The 14,707-nt window shown below is 41.5% G+C and overlaps 1 protein-coding gene across 5 annotated transcripts in view; it reads left to right on the top strand.

The window, feature by feature from the left end:
* LOC147436323 (metal ion-binding protein) overlaps positions 1-10,327 on the top strand; it is a 126,177-nt gene extending 115,850 nt beyond the window's left edge. For 4 of the 5 annotated variants that reach the window (XM_086489249.1, XM_086489248.1, XM_086489247.1 and 1 more), the window contains 3 exons: positions 8,348-8,653; positions 8,751-8,870; positions 9,974-10,327. In XM_086489249.1, coding sequence (XP_086345375.1) covers positions 8,348-8,653; positions 8,751-8,870; positions 9,974-10,124 — 577 coding nt within the window. In that variant the 3' untranslated portion in view covers positions 10,125-10,327. Of the gene's footprint in view, positions 1-8,347; positions 8,654-8,750; positions 8,871-9,973 lie in introns of those variants that run through there. The other variant, XM_086489251.1, reaches the window with a different exon arrangement.
* The last annotated feature ends 4,380 nt before the right edge of the window (positions 10,328-14,707 follow it).

The raw sequence follows: 14,707 nt of genomic DNA, 5'->3' as shown, positions 1-14,707 counted from the left end.
AAGCTTCTCCCCAAAATCTATGAGAGAGATTAGCTGTGGATAGCATGCATCTCACCCTATCACAAAGTGTCCTATTGAATCTTTCAGCCACACCATTAGAAGAGGGGTTGTATTAGAAGAGGGGCTGTATGGCACAGTAAGCTCCCTCTTAATGTCCAAATTTTCACAAAATTTGTTAAATTTAGCACTTGTGAACTCCCCCCCATTGTCCGTACGCAAGCATTTTAGCTTTGTACCTGTTTGGGTGGTCACACATGCATGAAATTTCTTAAGCGCAGCAAAATTTTTTCTAGAATGATCATCAACAAAGGAGACAAAATAGCATGCACCTCCCATAGACTTAGTAGGCATGCTACATACATCAGAATGTACAAGATCAAGCACACAAGATTTACGAGAGACACCAGAGTAATAAGAACGCTTTACTTGCTTGCCATATTGACATTCATTACAAAAGTAAAGCTTTGTGCCTTTAGCATCAAGCTTGTTCAAAGTACAAAGTTTAGAAAGACCCTTTTGGCTCATATGGCCAAGCCTCTTGTGCCACAACTCCATGTGAGAGTTAATTTTGTAGGACCATGCTATGAATATGGCGGTGATCATTGGGCTAGAGTTTGTCCAAACAAAGGAGAATGGGTGAAACTTTTTGGATTCTATGACGGATGCACGATCGACCATCTCATTCCACACTGTCCAAAAAACCCTGAAAACAAAGGAAAAGCAACCATGAACAAAATGGGGATTGTTCCAAGCTCAAGTGGATCAAAAACAAAATCGAACATTTTGATAAACGCGGTCACTAGAGCTCAAGCACATGAGGTAGCAAGGAACGTCCCAGCCAGCCAAACAGAGATAGAAAACTTGTCTGTCCGAACCCCTAGGAAATCCTGGAAGGCAAAACAGACAAGTGAAAGCCAAAAGAGAAAAGGAAAAAACGGCATTGGAAACCAAATTACTGAAAACATAGGAACAACTTCAAAGAGAAAGAGACCTTAAGGGCAACAACGAGATAAAAAAACCATCGGATCTACCTTCAGGAGGGTCGGTCTTGGTAGACAAGGTGTTCGAATCTTTGGATGCAATTTTGAAAGCTTATGAGGCAAGGCTAAAGCCTAACCAAACCCAAAAGGATAGGTGGTTAACGTACCCTCATCTAGGTTATGAGAAAGAGAGGCTAAAGATGTGCAAGAAGCTCATTCAAGCCGCTCAAGCGCCTATGGAACCATCTGTTCCTACGGCTCCAAAAACTGAGGTACTAATCTGAGAAAAGATTCAGGAGTTAGAGGGACGGGGGATTGAAAAGAATTTAGCCAATGCAATAAACTTGCCCAACACGGCCTTTCCATGCATGCAGTAAAGTGTCCCTTTCTTTGTGCCCTTTACAATTAGCGTTGAGCCTTTAGTCATTTTCCATGATCCTCTCTCAAACAAGATGCTGAAACCATGCATATCCATCTGACAAGAGAAAGCAGACTCTTCTTGATTCCCGGCATATATCTTACATCATGCAAGACAAGCTCATTTGTGCCGTCTATGGAGAGATGCACAGTGCCAATACCCTCAATGGAACATGCATGATTGTTTCCAAGCTATACATGGCCACGCTTGCCTGCATCAAAAGTAGAGAAACACTCCTTGATAGGAGTCACATGAAATGAATCACCGGAATCAACTATCCAAGTCTGCGATAATGTATCATTGACAGTCAACAAAGCATCAATAAGATCACTCTTGGTGATCTGCATGTCGTGTGAATGAACATTAAGAGAGGCATCAATGTCATGAGCATCATTATCTGACAAAGTGGCACACAAGATGTCCTCTACATCTGACAGCTCCTTAATCACAACACTAGAAGCAGCATTGGCCTTCTCTTTGTCCTTTGAGCTATCCTCTGCATCTGTCTTGACTTCCTTCTTCTCTTTCTTTTTGTCTCCGCCATTCTTTTTCCGGTCTAACTCGGCTTTTTAGTACCTGCAATCGGGTTTCTTGTGACCTTTCCTGCCACACTGATAGCAAGTCACATCACCCTTGCCTTTGTTGGCATTTCGCCTTTCCTTAGTCTTACTCTTTCTCCTTTGTGCATAGGCATTCTTCTTTTCTGTCCTGCCTCTAACCATGTTGGCAGAGCTGCCTCCCTCTCCACTTGCTTTGCTCCTGATTTCCTCATTCAAGATGGAACCCCTAACACCGTCAAAGGTCAAATTGGGGTTACTGGACAATGAAACCACCAATGTTTCCCATGACTCAGGTAAGGTCATAAGCAAGAAGATAGCTTTCAGCTTATCATCAAAAGGGGGCAAGCATGAATCCTGTAACTGCGACAAAGTACCTGCGAACAACGACAAGTGCTCTGCAGCGCTCTTGGACTCATCTAGTTGCATGCCAACAAGTTTTCGCATCAAATGCACTTGGTTGACATGTGTTATATTCTCATACATTCCCTTTAACTTCTCCCATACATCAAAAGCACTTGTGAGACCTTTCACATCAATGACTGTCTCATCGGTCATGGCCATTTTAATGTATGTAACAGCCTTCCTGTTCAGGCTAACCCATGCTTCATCTGTCATATTTTGTGGCTTTACCTGTTCAAGTGCCCCTTCACAATCCTTAAGAAATAGGATTCCCTGGATCCTGTCTTTCCAAAGATCGAAACCTGTTTTATCGAACCTCCTAATCTCGAAGAGATTCTTCACATCCGAAGAAGATGAGGCCATAGTTGCAGGAATAAGAGGGCTAATACGCTGAATTTTTGGGCAAAATGCACAAAAACTGGAGTATAGCCTCACAGAGGTGTGCACTACAGGTCCAAATGGTCACAGGAGCAATTTGGGGCAAAATAGGTCGATTTGGGCACAAAAAACAAATTTTGAAATTTATACGCAGGAAATTTCAGCGAGCGAATTTGTGCTCAAAAACAACAAATTTTAGTTGTTTTTAGCCTCACAGAACATACACAAGACTAATGCACAGGCTTTAGAAGCATGTAAGAGCAAAAGCCCCAATTTGTAGCATCAAATTGCATGAAATTGAGCCACAAATGGTCATACATAGCCAAAATTTGTCAAACGTGCATAGATTGCATCAATTTGCACTTTCCCCAATGTAGTCGCATCATAGAAACACTTGCAAAAACCTCCGTAAATCTGAAATTTGCTGAAAACACCTGTTTTAGGACCTTGTTTTTCGGCAAATTTCAGTGTTTTCGGGTAGCGGGGACTTAGCAAAAGTGTTCCCACACCTTAATACATCATTTGCAAAACCTGTTTCTTTGCTGTCATAACCTGTAATTTACTCATTTTGACCTAATTTCAGCCTGTTTTAGGTCAATTTCACTTGCCAGGAGCTCTCTAATGTCCGGGGACGAGTCCTTTGGCGGTGAAATTGCAAAATCTCGAGTGAAAGTTGACCTCCTTGGCTGAAACTCAGCGTTTGCAGGTTTGTGAGCAAACCCTAATTGGGCTCTGATACCAGTTGATGAGCGCGCGGCGGTGTGTGCAAGTGATAGAACACGCGAAGATGTGCAGGCCTTGAGGCTTGAAGCTTGAAGCGGAGGCACTGTGCTGCAGAAGGGAAGCGCTAGTAGAACGAAGAGGGGGAGAGAGAGAGCTCACATTTTTGGGTGGTGATCTCCTGATCCACCTAGGTGTGGTGCTAAACACCATAACCTTGGTTTTACCAAGGTTTACAGACAATCCACTATCTCTGCAAAGCTATGTAATGCATCCAAATGTCACTGCATACCGTTCAGTGAGTAAGAATCAACACAATATCATCAACATATAACAACAATGGAATCGATATCCTTGCCAGCTTGGCACCTCTCTCACCCTCTCTGTCAATGTAATCAGAAACCTCATTTATATACGTACCAAATAGAGTAGAAGACAATGGACAACCTTGTTTCACTCCAATAGTGGAGTCAACTAAATTAAATATCCCCTCTGGAGTGCGTACAGGTCCCATCATTGATCTATATAGAGCCATGATCCCCCAAATCATCTCAATAGGCACTCCCATCTTCTGTAGTGTGCACATCCATCTGGCTCTGGGCACCATGTCAAATGCTTTGCGGAAATCTACAAAGCTACAATAAATCCATCTTCCATGTGCCCTACCCTGCTCAATGATGGTTCTGAGTGTCAGAATATTGTCAAGAGTGGAGAAGCCTCTCCTAAAACCAGCCTGTCCCGCTGCTCGTATGCCATAACTCTCTGCCATCTGCTCAACTGCTGCTCAAGGATAGATGCAAACAATTGTGCCAATGTGTGTCCAATCATAATAGTATGGTAGTTTCAAGGCTCCGTAGGATCACCTGCCTAGAAGATAGACACAATAGTAGACAATCTCCAAGTCTTGGGTAGACCCTCACACATGGCTCGATTGAACAGAACTACAAGAACCTCTACCAGCACATCCTAGCATGTATAAAGCGCTCTGCTACTAGACTATCATGATCATATGCCCTCTTGGTCCTCATCCTGTCAATGGCCGTCTTTACCGTCTTAGTGGTAAAGAAGGTACTCGTAGATGGGCATGGCTCAAGAGGATCTAGAAAGGGTCGGTCTATCCAGGGACCGTCTATAAGGATGTTGCATACCTGACCCCAGACATCAGAAGTAATCATGGGGAGTGCTCATGAAAGAAACGACATGCCTCTCCTGAGTCTCTACTCAAGAACAATTGTAATAGTCTCGCTCCATCTAAGCTAGGAACGCTTGCTTTTTCCGTTGCACAAGGCGTCGAAAGGCTATTCGAGACTGATTGTGGTTGATGACCCCTAGGAGAAAATCCTTTTGAAGTAGTGCTCTCGTCCCTCTACCGTCCTCGTCATACTAACTGGTCTAAGGCATTCTCCTAAAATGGCGTCTCTGATCAGACTGAGTGTGTGCGTATGCGTCTGCTGCTACACACTCAGTCTCTGTTGCTGCATCATGCAATGTCTTAGTAAGTAAAGTGATGGTCTCCTCCACATAGAGTCTTGGCTTGCTGGTTGTTGTACTATAGATCTCCTCTCGATTGAACCACGCGGCAAGTCACTGACAACTTTATAAGTTGACAGGGGTTAGGAAACTGAACCATAGGGGGCATAGTGGACACACGTCAGCAACGTGGTAGACAACACACTCTAGAAGCTCTTTCCCAACTTGTGGGCGCCCAAAAGAGAGTGGGGGTTGAGTTTTTCATCTTGTGAGTGGATTTTCAGGTTCAAAGCTTGAATGGAAAGCTTGCCTTCTCCCTTGTCTCATGCAGTGCGAGAACTTTGCTCTCGTGCATCTTTCTCCCCCTTACGCATATAGTAATGCCCCACTAGTTGGGCTCCTCAAATGACTATGTACAATCTTGTGGACTTTATGCATGCTTGCCAAGGCAAGAGCCTTCTAAACAGGGACCAGATTAGCTAATTGCTAATCCCCCACAGGTACACACGGTTCCCTCGTGACAGATTGCAAAATAGGAGAGTTTTCACGTGCGAAAAATTATCCAAATCGAAAAGGAAGTGTCCCCATTGCGTGCGGGAGCTCTTGAGATATTCATACACGTGTTTGCTCTGCTCAAAAGATCCAAAACTGGGGATTTCAGCTTCTTGCGTTTATTTGCAGGTTTAGGGTTTTGCACCTAAACTACAAAGTAACACCTGGGAAAGCCTTGGTGTGGTTATATAGGAGTTTGGGCACCTATCAGTGACCAAAACAGGAAATTACAGTACGGTGAAATTTAGTTACAGCTCACCGGAAAGTTTCTAAAATGAAAGGGAATCCGTCCTAGGCTTGTACTTTGACCTACAGAGATTTTGGCGCCCTTATGTTGTCTAACGTGCAATTTCAGCCCTTGAGAGGTTTGGACAGCTTGGTGGGAGTTTGGTAAGTGTTTGGATCGTTCGTTTTCGATTGAATAAAGAAATAATGAAAGGGGCGCCAATCTTTGGGGCCTACAAGGTGTGGTCCTTTGTGTGCGCAGTGACAATCGATTTGTTGGACGGATCTGTATTCTCTTCTTCTCAATTCTCTTTGTGAAATTAACAGGTAAGTGAATCAGTATCATCCTCTTCTGTACTAGCCGGTTTTAGAGAGACTAGAATGGGGACTAGAAGATGAATTGGTCTCACCCCTTGTACCTTCAATTACTACGGGAAAATTCATACAAGCATAGAACTAAGAGGTGGAGGTGGGGCTTGATTCCCGCTCTCGGTTGTGATATCTCATCTCGATTGTCTCAAACATCTGTACTCTCCACTCAAAGAATGTGCCCACCCACCTCTCTATGCTCTTGAAAGATCTTGTTCATCATCTTGTTAAACATTGCATAAGTATTAGTCAGCCCAAATGGCATCACCAAAACCTTGTACAAACTGAAGGCCGTCCTGAACACGGTCGTGTCTACATGCCCAAGAGTGACGATTAAATGATAGCCACTTTTAAGATCGATTCTAATGAGGCAAGTAGAACCCTGTAATCCATTAGGTATATCATCGACTTGGGTAGTGGAAACTTGTTCTTGATGGTAATCTTATTCGGTGCCCGGTAGACTGCCTTTCTTCTGCATGAGTAGCATTAGTGAACAAAAAGGTGAAGAACTCGGTTGGATCTTTCCCTTTTCTATTAAGTTGTTGACTTGGCTCATGATTTCTTCCTGTTGAGCTCTAGTCACTCAGTTCGGTGGTCTGTTTGGTGGGGTACTCCTTGGTAAGACGTTGATGGTGTGATTCTTTGGCCGCTTTGTAGGTTTTTTACCAAGAAAGATCTGGAACTCGCTAGGTAAGCCCTCCAAGAAACAATCTGCATGAAACTAAAGAAACTAAGACGCTCTGAATCTTTAACTCCAGCAAATTTAAAACAACAGTATGACTTGTCAGTTTGACAAAAGTTGAGTAAGCAAAAATACTTGAATTCATTAAATTTTAGATGGCCGAAGCCGTCTCAACAGGGACCGACTCACACTTGATTTTGACACCTAGGACCACATCTTTTTCTTTGGCATCTTCGAAAGCCTCAAATCCACTATCGTGTGGTGTCAAGGCATCCTCAAGAGCACATCACACCCCTCGAGGCATGATATGGGAGTATTCATGCCCACCAATAACCCTGACAATGCCATCAGAGGTTGCCAATGACAGACGTCATTGAGACCTCATGCCCTGGTGCGCTGACATTGCATCCATCTAGGGTCCCATATCCTTTGGCTTTAGTCCCAAACGAGTCGCCATCTCTACAGAAATGAAGTTGGCCTTGGCTCCATTGACAAAGAAGATCAAAGCCTCCTAATCTTGTACATGTCCGCGCACCGTGCAAAGCTCGGTACGCTCAACTTAAGGTCCTGGGGCGTCTCCATGAAATTTGCTACAAGTTCCAACTTCGGTTTTCCCTTCTTTGCAGCTCTCTCTTCTGCCGCTTTCAATGTCTTCTGGCTTGTCCTGTTTCTTTGGACATGTGCCCAACCTGGCGGCAGCCATAACACCTTCCCTGCTTGAATAACTCTGCCTCCTGCTCGGGAGTCGTGTGAAGCATGAAGTTTACCCTTTCTTCTTCCCTTTGGAAGTCTCTGTCTTTGCTGATTTGGATGCCGGAGGCTGTAAGTAAGGAATAGCCGTCCATTTAATGGTCCATGAGCTGCAAGATGATGTAAGACTTCTGCCTGAGGCATAACTCTGTAGCTCGTCTGGTTTTCCTCAGCTATATCGCCCATTTTGTTCTTTCAAAGACCTTCTTCAAAGAAGGTACAGGTAGAAAAGTGTTCCGAAATGTGGCTGTAAACTAGACCAGTGTCAGTGTCTCTGTCATCCGGCAAAACCTTGGCCTCAGTATCAACCACAATCATTAGAATAGTAGCTTGAACCCCACCCAATTGCAAGATGCCTATCCGTTTTATAAAAATGTTGACCACCAAGTTTGTGCATCGCCTTTCAAATGAGAGGCTGCCTTCAGCATTTCGAAAGCTTCCGATAAGTTCCCTCCTGAGAAAGCTGTGTGGAAATGTACATATTTTGGAATCCGGAGAACGTAATCCGCTTCAAGTGATGTAGTGGCCATCTTGGAAGTCTGTATGTGGCTTATTTGTCCATGAAGATCGCCTGAGTTTTTGCTAACCTGACAAATCCACACATTGTTATACTGCCTTGGGTTGTAGCACATGAAAGGTGGACCATTATTGGTGATTATGGGAAACCATAGAAAAACAAAACCAAGCATTGACTGCCAATTACATCATTGAATGCATTTATTCATAAAGCTGTAAAAAGGTTCATGCTGTAAGCGTTCCTCATCCTCATCAATAACTGCTTTCCTTGTTTATGAAATACTATTTATTCACCATCTGCGTTTGTAATACTTTGATTGCATGTCAGGGACATTGGAGATGTGAGGTATTTATTTGTGTCCCATACGGGTTATGGTGGAATTGCGTATGCTATGGCAATATCCTGCTTGCTATTGCAGGCCAAGAACGAAATATCTAGAAGGGTTGCCTCTACTTCCAAAGAGAAAGGCATAGGCTATGGAGTTACTTTTGCAACTCAACTTTCTACAGTGCGAAGACCAGTTGATGATGATGAAGCTTACAGGCAGGGAGATTACAGAGACGTCTTGAGCCTCACAAGGGTTCTTGCAAATGGTCCTGTCAGTAAAGTTGAAGTTGACATGATCATTGATAGGTAATATAGCAAGCACCTCACAAGGGTTTGAACTGATCTGTCAAGTGATTAGTTTGACAGCTGTGAGATAACTGCTGTATGCTGTTGTCATTTTTAGGTGTCAAGCTGCTGGCAATATACGTCAGGATATATTTTACTACAAACAGCAACTTAAAGCATGTGGCTCAGCAAGCGAAAATCTCAATTATATTTTGGATATGGGAATCAAAGCTCTTAGGTGAATAAATTGTCTATTGTTGGATTTCTCCTTTTTTCCCTCGTACTAAAAGCAATTTATCGGCATTAGCATAGTTGGTTGTTGCTTGTTTGGTCTACTCATTATATTGTGGCTTTTCAAAATTTGTACCACTTCTGAAGTTGAATTTTATACTTGTAATGGTAGCTTTTAAAGTGGCTTTTTAACATTTTTAAAATTCAGGGAGAGGAGCCAAGTCACACATCACCACACATGGCAACAATCTAGGTTGACTTCCATGTGGGGATGAAGAAACAAGGCTATAGGAGAATAAGCAAGGGTTCAGAGATGGAAACTAATAAGATTAGGTCCATCCCCCCAAGCCCCCCCCCCGGCTCTCTGTGGTCTGTTCTCTTCTCTGTCTTAAAGATCTTGTTACGTGGCTCATCTATTCGCAATCCTCAATCAAGGGAGAAGAAGCCTTAAAAGGTTCTAGCAAAGCTTACATTGCAACAGAAAGTTTCTATTCCTCTCTCTCAGTCATCAAGCTCTGATAGTTTTTGAAGTTCTTTTCAAACGCAACCCTAAGTCATACCTTTTTACTCAGATATATGATAAACATATTGTATCCTAGTGTACGGCATAGGACTTACTCACGACAGAGTATGTTACAGGAGTTCACCTTGCCGTTTCGCAGCTACTATGAACAGCCTCTCAGCCAGAGATTATTCTATAGGCCATTGGTGGACAGGGGTTTCTATCCTTTACCAGTAGTAGGGTTACACTTTCACTTGCATATTCATAGTAAGCTAGTGATAGGATGAATGGGACATGGGTCTTATGATGGATGAATTCATACCAGTCCCGCGCTTGCCAGTGCAGTGTCTCCCGTCTCCTACATTCTTTGTCAGATGTTAGCATTATTACCCCGATAACAACTGACATTTCACAGCTGTATGTAAGTTTGTCTCATTCACCATGTTGAGCCTTGTGCCTCCTTCATGGTGTATTCTCACTAGTTAAAAATTCCATTAGGCCAGAAATATGTGTCATAGTTGCTTGAAGGAATGAGGTAGCCAGCGCTTCTTTTGTTTTTAGTTCTTGTACTCAATAACACTAAAGCTCTTGTTGTCTATGAATTGCAGGAGGTATTGCTTCCTGATCGCATTCAGGTCATACCTGTATAGTTGTGTTGCACTACATTCCAGCACCATTGCTGGGGAGAGACTCTTCAGTGACTGGATGAGAGCGAGACCCGAGCTTGCTCATATTTGTAACCACCTACGGTTAGAATAGCTACGGTCAAGGTTTGTGGGATGGTAATGAAAGTAAAAGGGATTCTGATACAGAGCAGGCTATGTAAATTAGACACTTCTGTATGAGTTCCTGTAAATAGATAAAAGGCCGTCTTTATCTGTATCATGTGAGTTAAGAAAACAATTAAGGGTATCATATGTATCATACAACCTTGAGCTTCTATAGAAAAAATTTGAAGGATTGTCAAGGCGTTATGCTTTTCCTTTTTTAAAGAATTGTGTGTCTTGCAGGTGTTTAAAAAGCTAACAATGCCTCCTATTGCTGGTCTTTTTTTTTTCTTTTGTTTCATAGAGTAAAAGCTTTTTGCTTAAAGAAATCTGAGTTCCTTTTTCTCATTTTTTTGATTTAGAAAAATTTCCTCTGTTACTCTGCATGTGGTGATACACCTTAAATTCTCAAGGTTCGATACCCTATTTATTGAACCCAATTGGTAAATAAATATGAGTATAATTGCACGCCCAGAACTAGCTTTCAACTTCTATTGTTCATATGCTAATTACTTGAATTGAGCTGGCCATTTCAATGAAATTTTTTTTGGCGCACGTTGTTTGAGTGGCATTGGATGTAGCAAACTATTTTGATGCTTTGTTATTCTTGAAGATTAGCTGCAAGTTTTGCTTTGGCTCCCAAAGTTTCTACTACACCGCAAACTCTCTCAGGGCTAATGTAGGAGTTGAGTTGTGGATGGTAGTCGATGCTATGGTCGGGACAGTAACTTGACACTAAGCACAAACAGTAGTTGGCCCCAAGGCCATAGACAGCAGATAGTACATCAGTAAAGCTTGCCAAAGAAATAACATACCTAAATGGAAGTCTTAGATAGCCATGGCAGAAAGAGTAGAGATGTACAACGAGAACCAAAGTTTCTCATTTATCACCTTGTTTCCAAGTGTGTGCAGTAAGTCCAATCTTTTGTCCAACCAAAATGGGATCACTGTCAATGTTAGATGCACTCGACCATCTCAAGCAACCTCAAGTCATTCCAAGCATGTGGAGAGCCTAAACAAGTCGACTGACGGTTTCTATTTTTTTGAATAGGTGTGTCCAAAGTTGCCAATCTCCTAGTAACATGGAACAAAAAGACGGGCTCTTGCCAAGCAAAGTAGTGATGGGTGAGGTTGTCAATTGCTTTGCAAATGAGAGTTTTTGGCACGACGGGGGTCTCCAGAACGAAAATTTAAAAAGGTCAGGATTTTATGAGTTGACACAGTAAAGAAGAAATAATGATTTATCTTGCATGTTTTGGTTGAAGAATAAGTAGTGACCTCATACATCTTTTTACACCAATCCATGGTTCGTAATGATCAAGTGTCTTGGATTAAAGTCGATTTATGAGCCATGGGACAACCTTACGTCAAATAAGGCACCTGCATCGTTTTTTTGGTCATGACATGTTGCAATGAAATTTGAGAAGTGCGTAAACCAACTTGTTTTATCTCCAACCAAGGGAAAGGAGGCAAGGGGAAGAGTATACATTGAAAATGTTGCACATCTTAAATCTTATGTATAGTTAGGAGGTGCTAGATTTCCCTACTTTTTGATGGTATGTAAACCAAATTAGATTGTGTTAGAGAGCTTTACACCTTTTATGGTCAAGGTAAAGGAAGGAAAAATACATATGAGAACGATAATCTCAATGAATTGGGTAAAGTTGAGTTGTATATGATCATAGATATGCTCAATACTCCACCCTATTGATGTCACCAATGATCCATGGTGCTCACGGTGTCAAGGCCCTTGTTATAAGGAGAAGCCACATGTGAGCTTGAACATTAGGGAGACAATGTGGTTTTAAGCAAATCGTTATATTTGGTGGACAACCAATGAGCCATGGTGCCAAGGTCTTAAGGCCCTTGTTATAAGGAGAAGCCACATGTGAGCTTGAACATTAGTAAGACAAATTGGTTTTAAGCAAACCATTATATTTGGTGGACAAAGCCAAAGGCAAGGTTGAGCTAGCTTCTTGCTTGTCATTTGCATAAGCACTCCCACCATATGTTCATGTAGGTTCCTTATCCGAGTGGGTGATAAAAGACTTTGTTACTTCTCCCTTAACAATGTTTTGAGATGTTGGCTAGCTCCTTGCTGGTCATTTGTCCCCAATCCCACGAACTTTTGACGTAGATGCTTCACATGAGTGATGGATGCTTTTTGCACTAAATTTGTTGCTAACTAATTTTCCACATTTCAATTTCTTATCAAATTGTGTCATACTAAGTTCACTATCTTAGATGCCCTGGTGACATGCTATATTTAAGATCAACATTGTCAACAATATTCGTAACCAAGGAACATAATGTACTAGCCTTCATTTGCAACCTTTTAGACGATCAAGAACCATCACACTTTGAAGACGGATAAAGGGTTGTCGAAGGCCCTTGGTCAATTTTAAGCAGACTTTCTCATTGAAATTGCAAGCAAGAAGTAGTTCTACAATTTTATGAGTTATAGTCTATACCATCCATGTTTCATTCAATGAAGGCTTGTGGACGAATTGGCAATGCAAGAAGTGGCCATAATGGCCAAGGCTAATGATGGCACGCTAGTTTGGCCCCTAGATGTGAATTAAAAGGTGGTGCCACTATTTTTTAACACTCGTAATCTCAGCCACTAGTGTTTGAAGAGTTGGTGCTTTACTATTTATTGGAGGGGGAGCTAATGCTAAAGAAATGAAAGGAAATAGCAAATAGATTTTGTCTTCACTACTAATGCTAAGGGAAAAGGTAATTTTTTATTCAAAGATGGAGACAAACACGAGAAAAAAAAGAAGAACTTCAAGACAAAAAGATTTCTTTGAAGGAAAGGCCAGAAAATCCAAGATCATCGTATGAAGCACACTGTTTTTATAATCAAACTACCTCTTATATCTTTTAGATTTTTTGTTGTTGATATGTTCTATATTCAAGTTACTATTTCTAGGTCATTTGGACTTCAAAAAAATGTTTGCAATCCCAAGAGAAATTTTGGGTAGGTATTAGGCATGAAACAACTTCTCTTTGGCACTCTAACAATTGGCACCACAATTTTTGCCTACCTTACAGCTAAATTGATAACCTTTTTGAGAAATTTTCTCTTTTATATATATATATATATATATAAAATATATATATATATATATATATATATATATATATATATATATATATATATATAGAGAGAGAGAGAGAGAGAGAGAGAGAGAGAGAGAGAGAGAGAGAGAGAGAAATGAAATGAAATGTTATATTAACGTCTTCAAAAATCCAAAATGACCTATGAGACCAAACTCTTACAAAATTGTTAATCTGATACCATGTCTGGGTACAAAAAGACTAGAAAAAAAATACTACTATTAGATTCCATTCTCATTTGCACTCTAGATGTCGAGAGAGTATGGCTAGAATCATCCGTTGTAGTCTCGGTCAATGTTGTGTAGCCCTTCTCCTCAATCGTGGCTGTCTACATCTCCGTAGCTCCATTGCTTGATCGATGAGAGTGCCAATAGTGGTCAAATGAGTGTGGGCGGAGCTTTGCAGTGATGGTTGCTCCTTTGGCTGTCCCATATCTACACACACACGCGCGCCCGCGCACCCACACACACACACACACACACACACACACACACACACACACACACACACACACACACACACACACACACACACAGAGAGAGAGAGAGAGAGAGAGAGAGAGAGAGAGAGAGAGAGAGAGAGAGAGAGAAATGAAATGAAATGAAATGTTATATTAACGTCTTCAAAAGGCCAAAGTGATCTATGAGACTAGAAAGTTACAATGTGGTGGATCTGATACAAAGTCAGAGTAACAAGATGACAAAAATAAAATGAAATGAAAAATGTCACAATAAAATACTATGGAATCCTAAACTACTAGGTGTGAACTAAGCAGCTAGTTGGGATAGCTAGATCACAAGAGATCCAACAAAAGAGAGAGAGAGAGAGAGAGAGAGAGAGAGAGAGAGAGAGAGAGAGAGAGAGAGAGAGAGAGAGAGAGATTAAAAGCTCTAAATTTTGATCTAAATGCATAAAAAAGTTTCGAGCATCTTTTATTGTTCACAAAACCTTTTGACATACCTATACTTCGGCATGCCTACAAGTTTAACAACAATCATTTCGATGTGGTGGTGCATTTCTCCGAGAGGGAAAATCCTATTTAAGCCTTACTGTTTATTTTACAATGTAGCCCACAAATGCTAAATTACAACAACACACTGCTAAATCCTGTTTCTCCTAGATTAGGCCCTTGTGATGCAATAGATGCTCACAATATGGCATTACCTGTAATGACCTAGCAAGCTTGCCACACAGAACCAAGGAAGCAGCAAATTCCCATATGCTGACACAAATTTCCATAAATTGGCATGCAAACAAAAGGAGAATCATCTCATGTCCGAGTCACAAACATATTAGAATCTTTGATAAACATGCCCTAAAGTGGCATCAATGACCATAGTGTCAAATTGTTGTAATCTTGCATAAAGAAAGAATCTCCCATCACACACCCAGGAGTCTCACGACCATATTTGGCATACATGTCCATAAAGAATTCAAAAGAATATGAGTGTCTAG

This window comes from Adiantum capillus-veneris, chromosome 18 (assembly GCF_014529385.1).
Source record: "Adiantum capillus-veneris isolate H3 chromosome 18, ASM1452938v2, whole genome shotgun sequence".
Classification (NCBI taxonomy): domain Eukaryota; kingdom Viridiplantae; phylum Streptophyta; class Polypodiopsida; order Polypodiales; family Pteridaceae; genus Adiantum; species Adiantum capillus-veneris.
The sequence above is the reverse complement of the archived record's forward strand: the minus strand, read 5'-3'. Positions and strand labels throughout refer to the sequence as shown.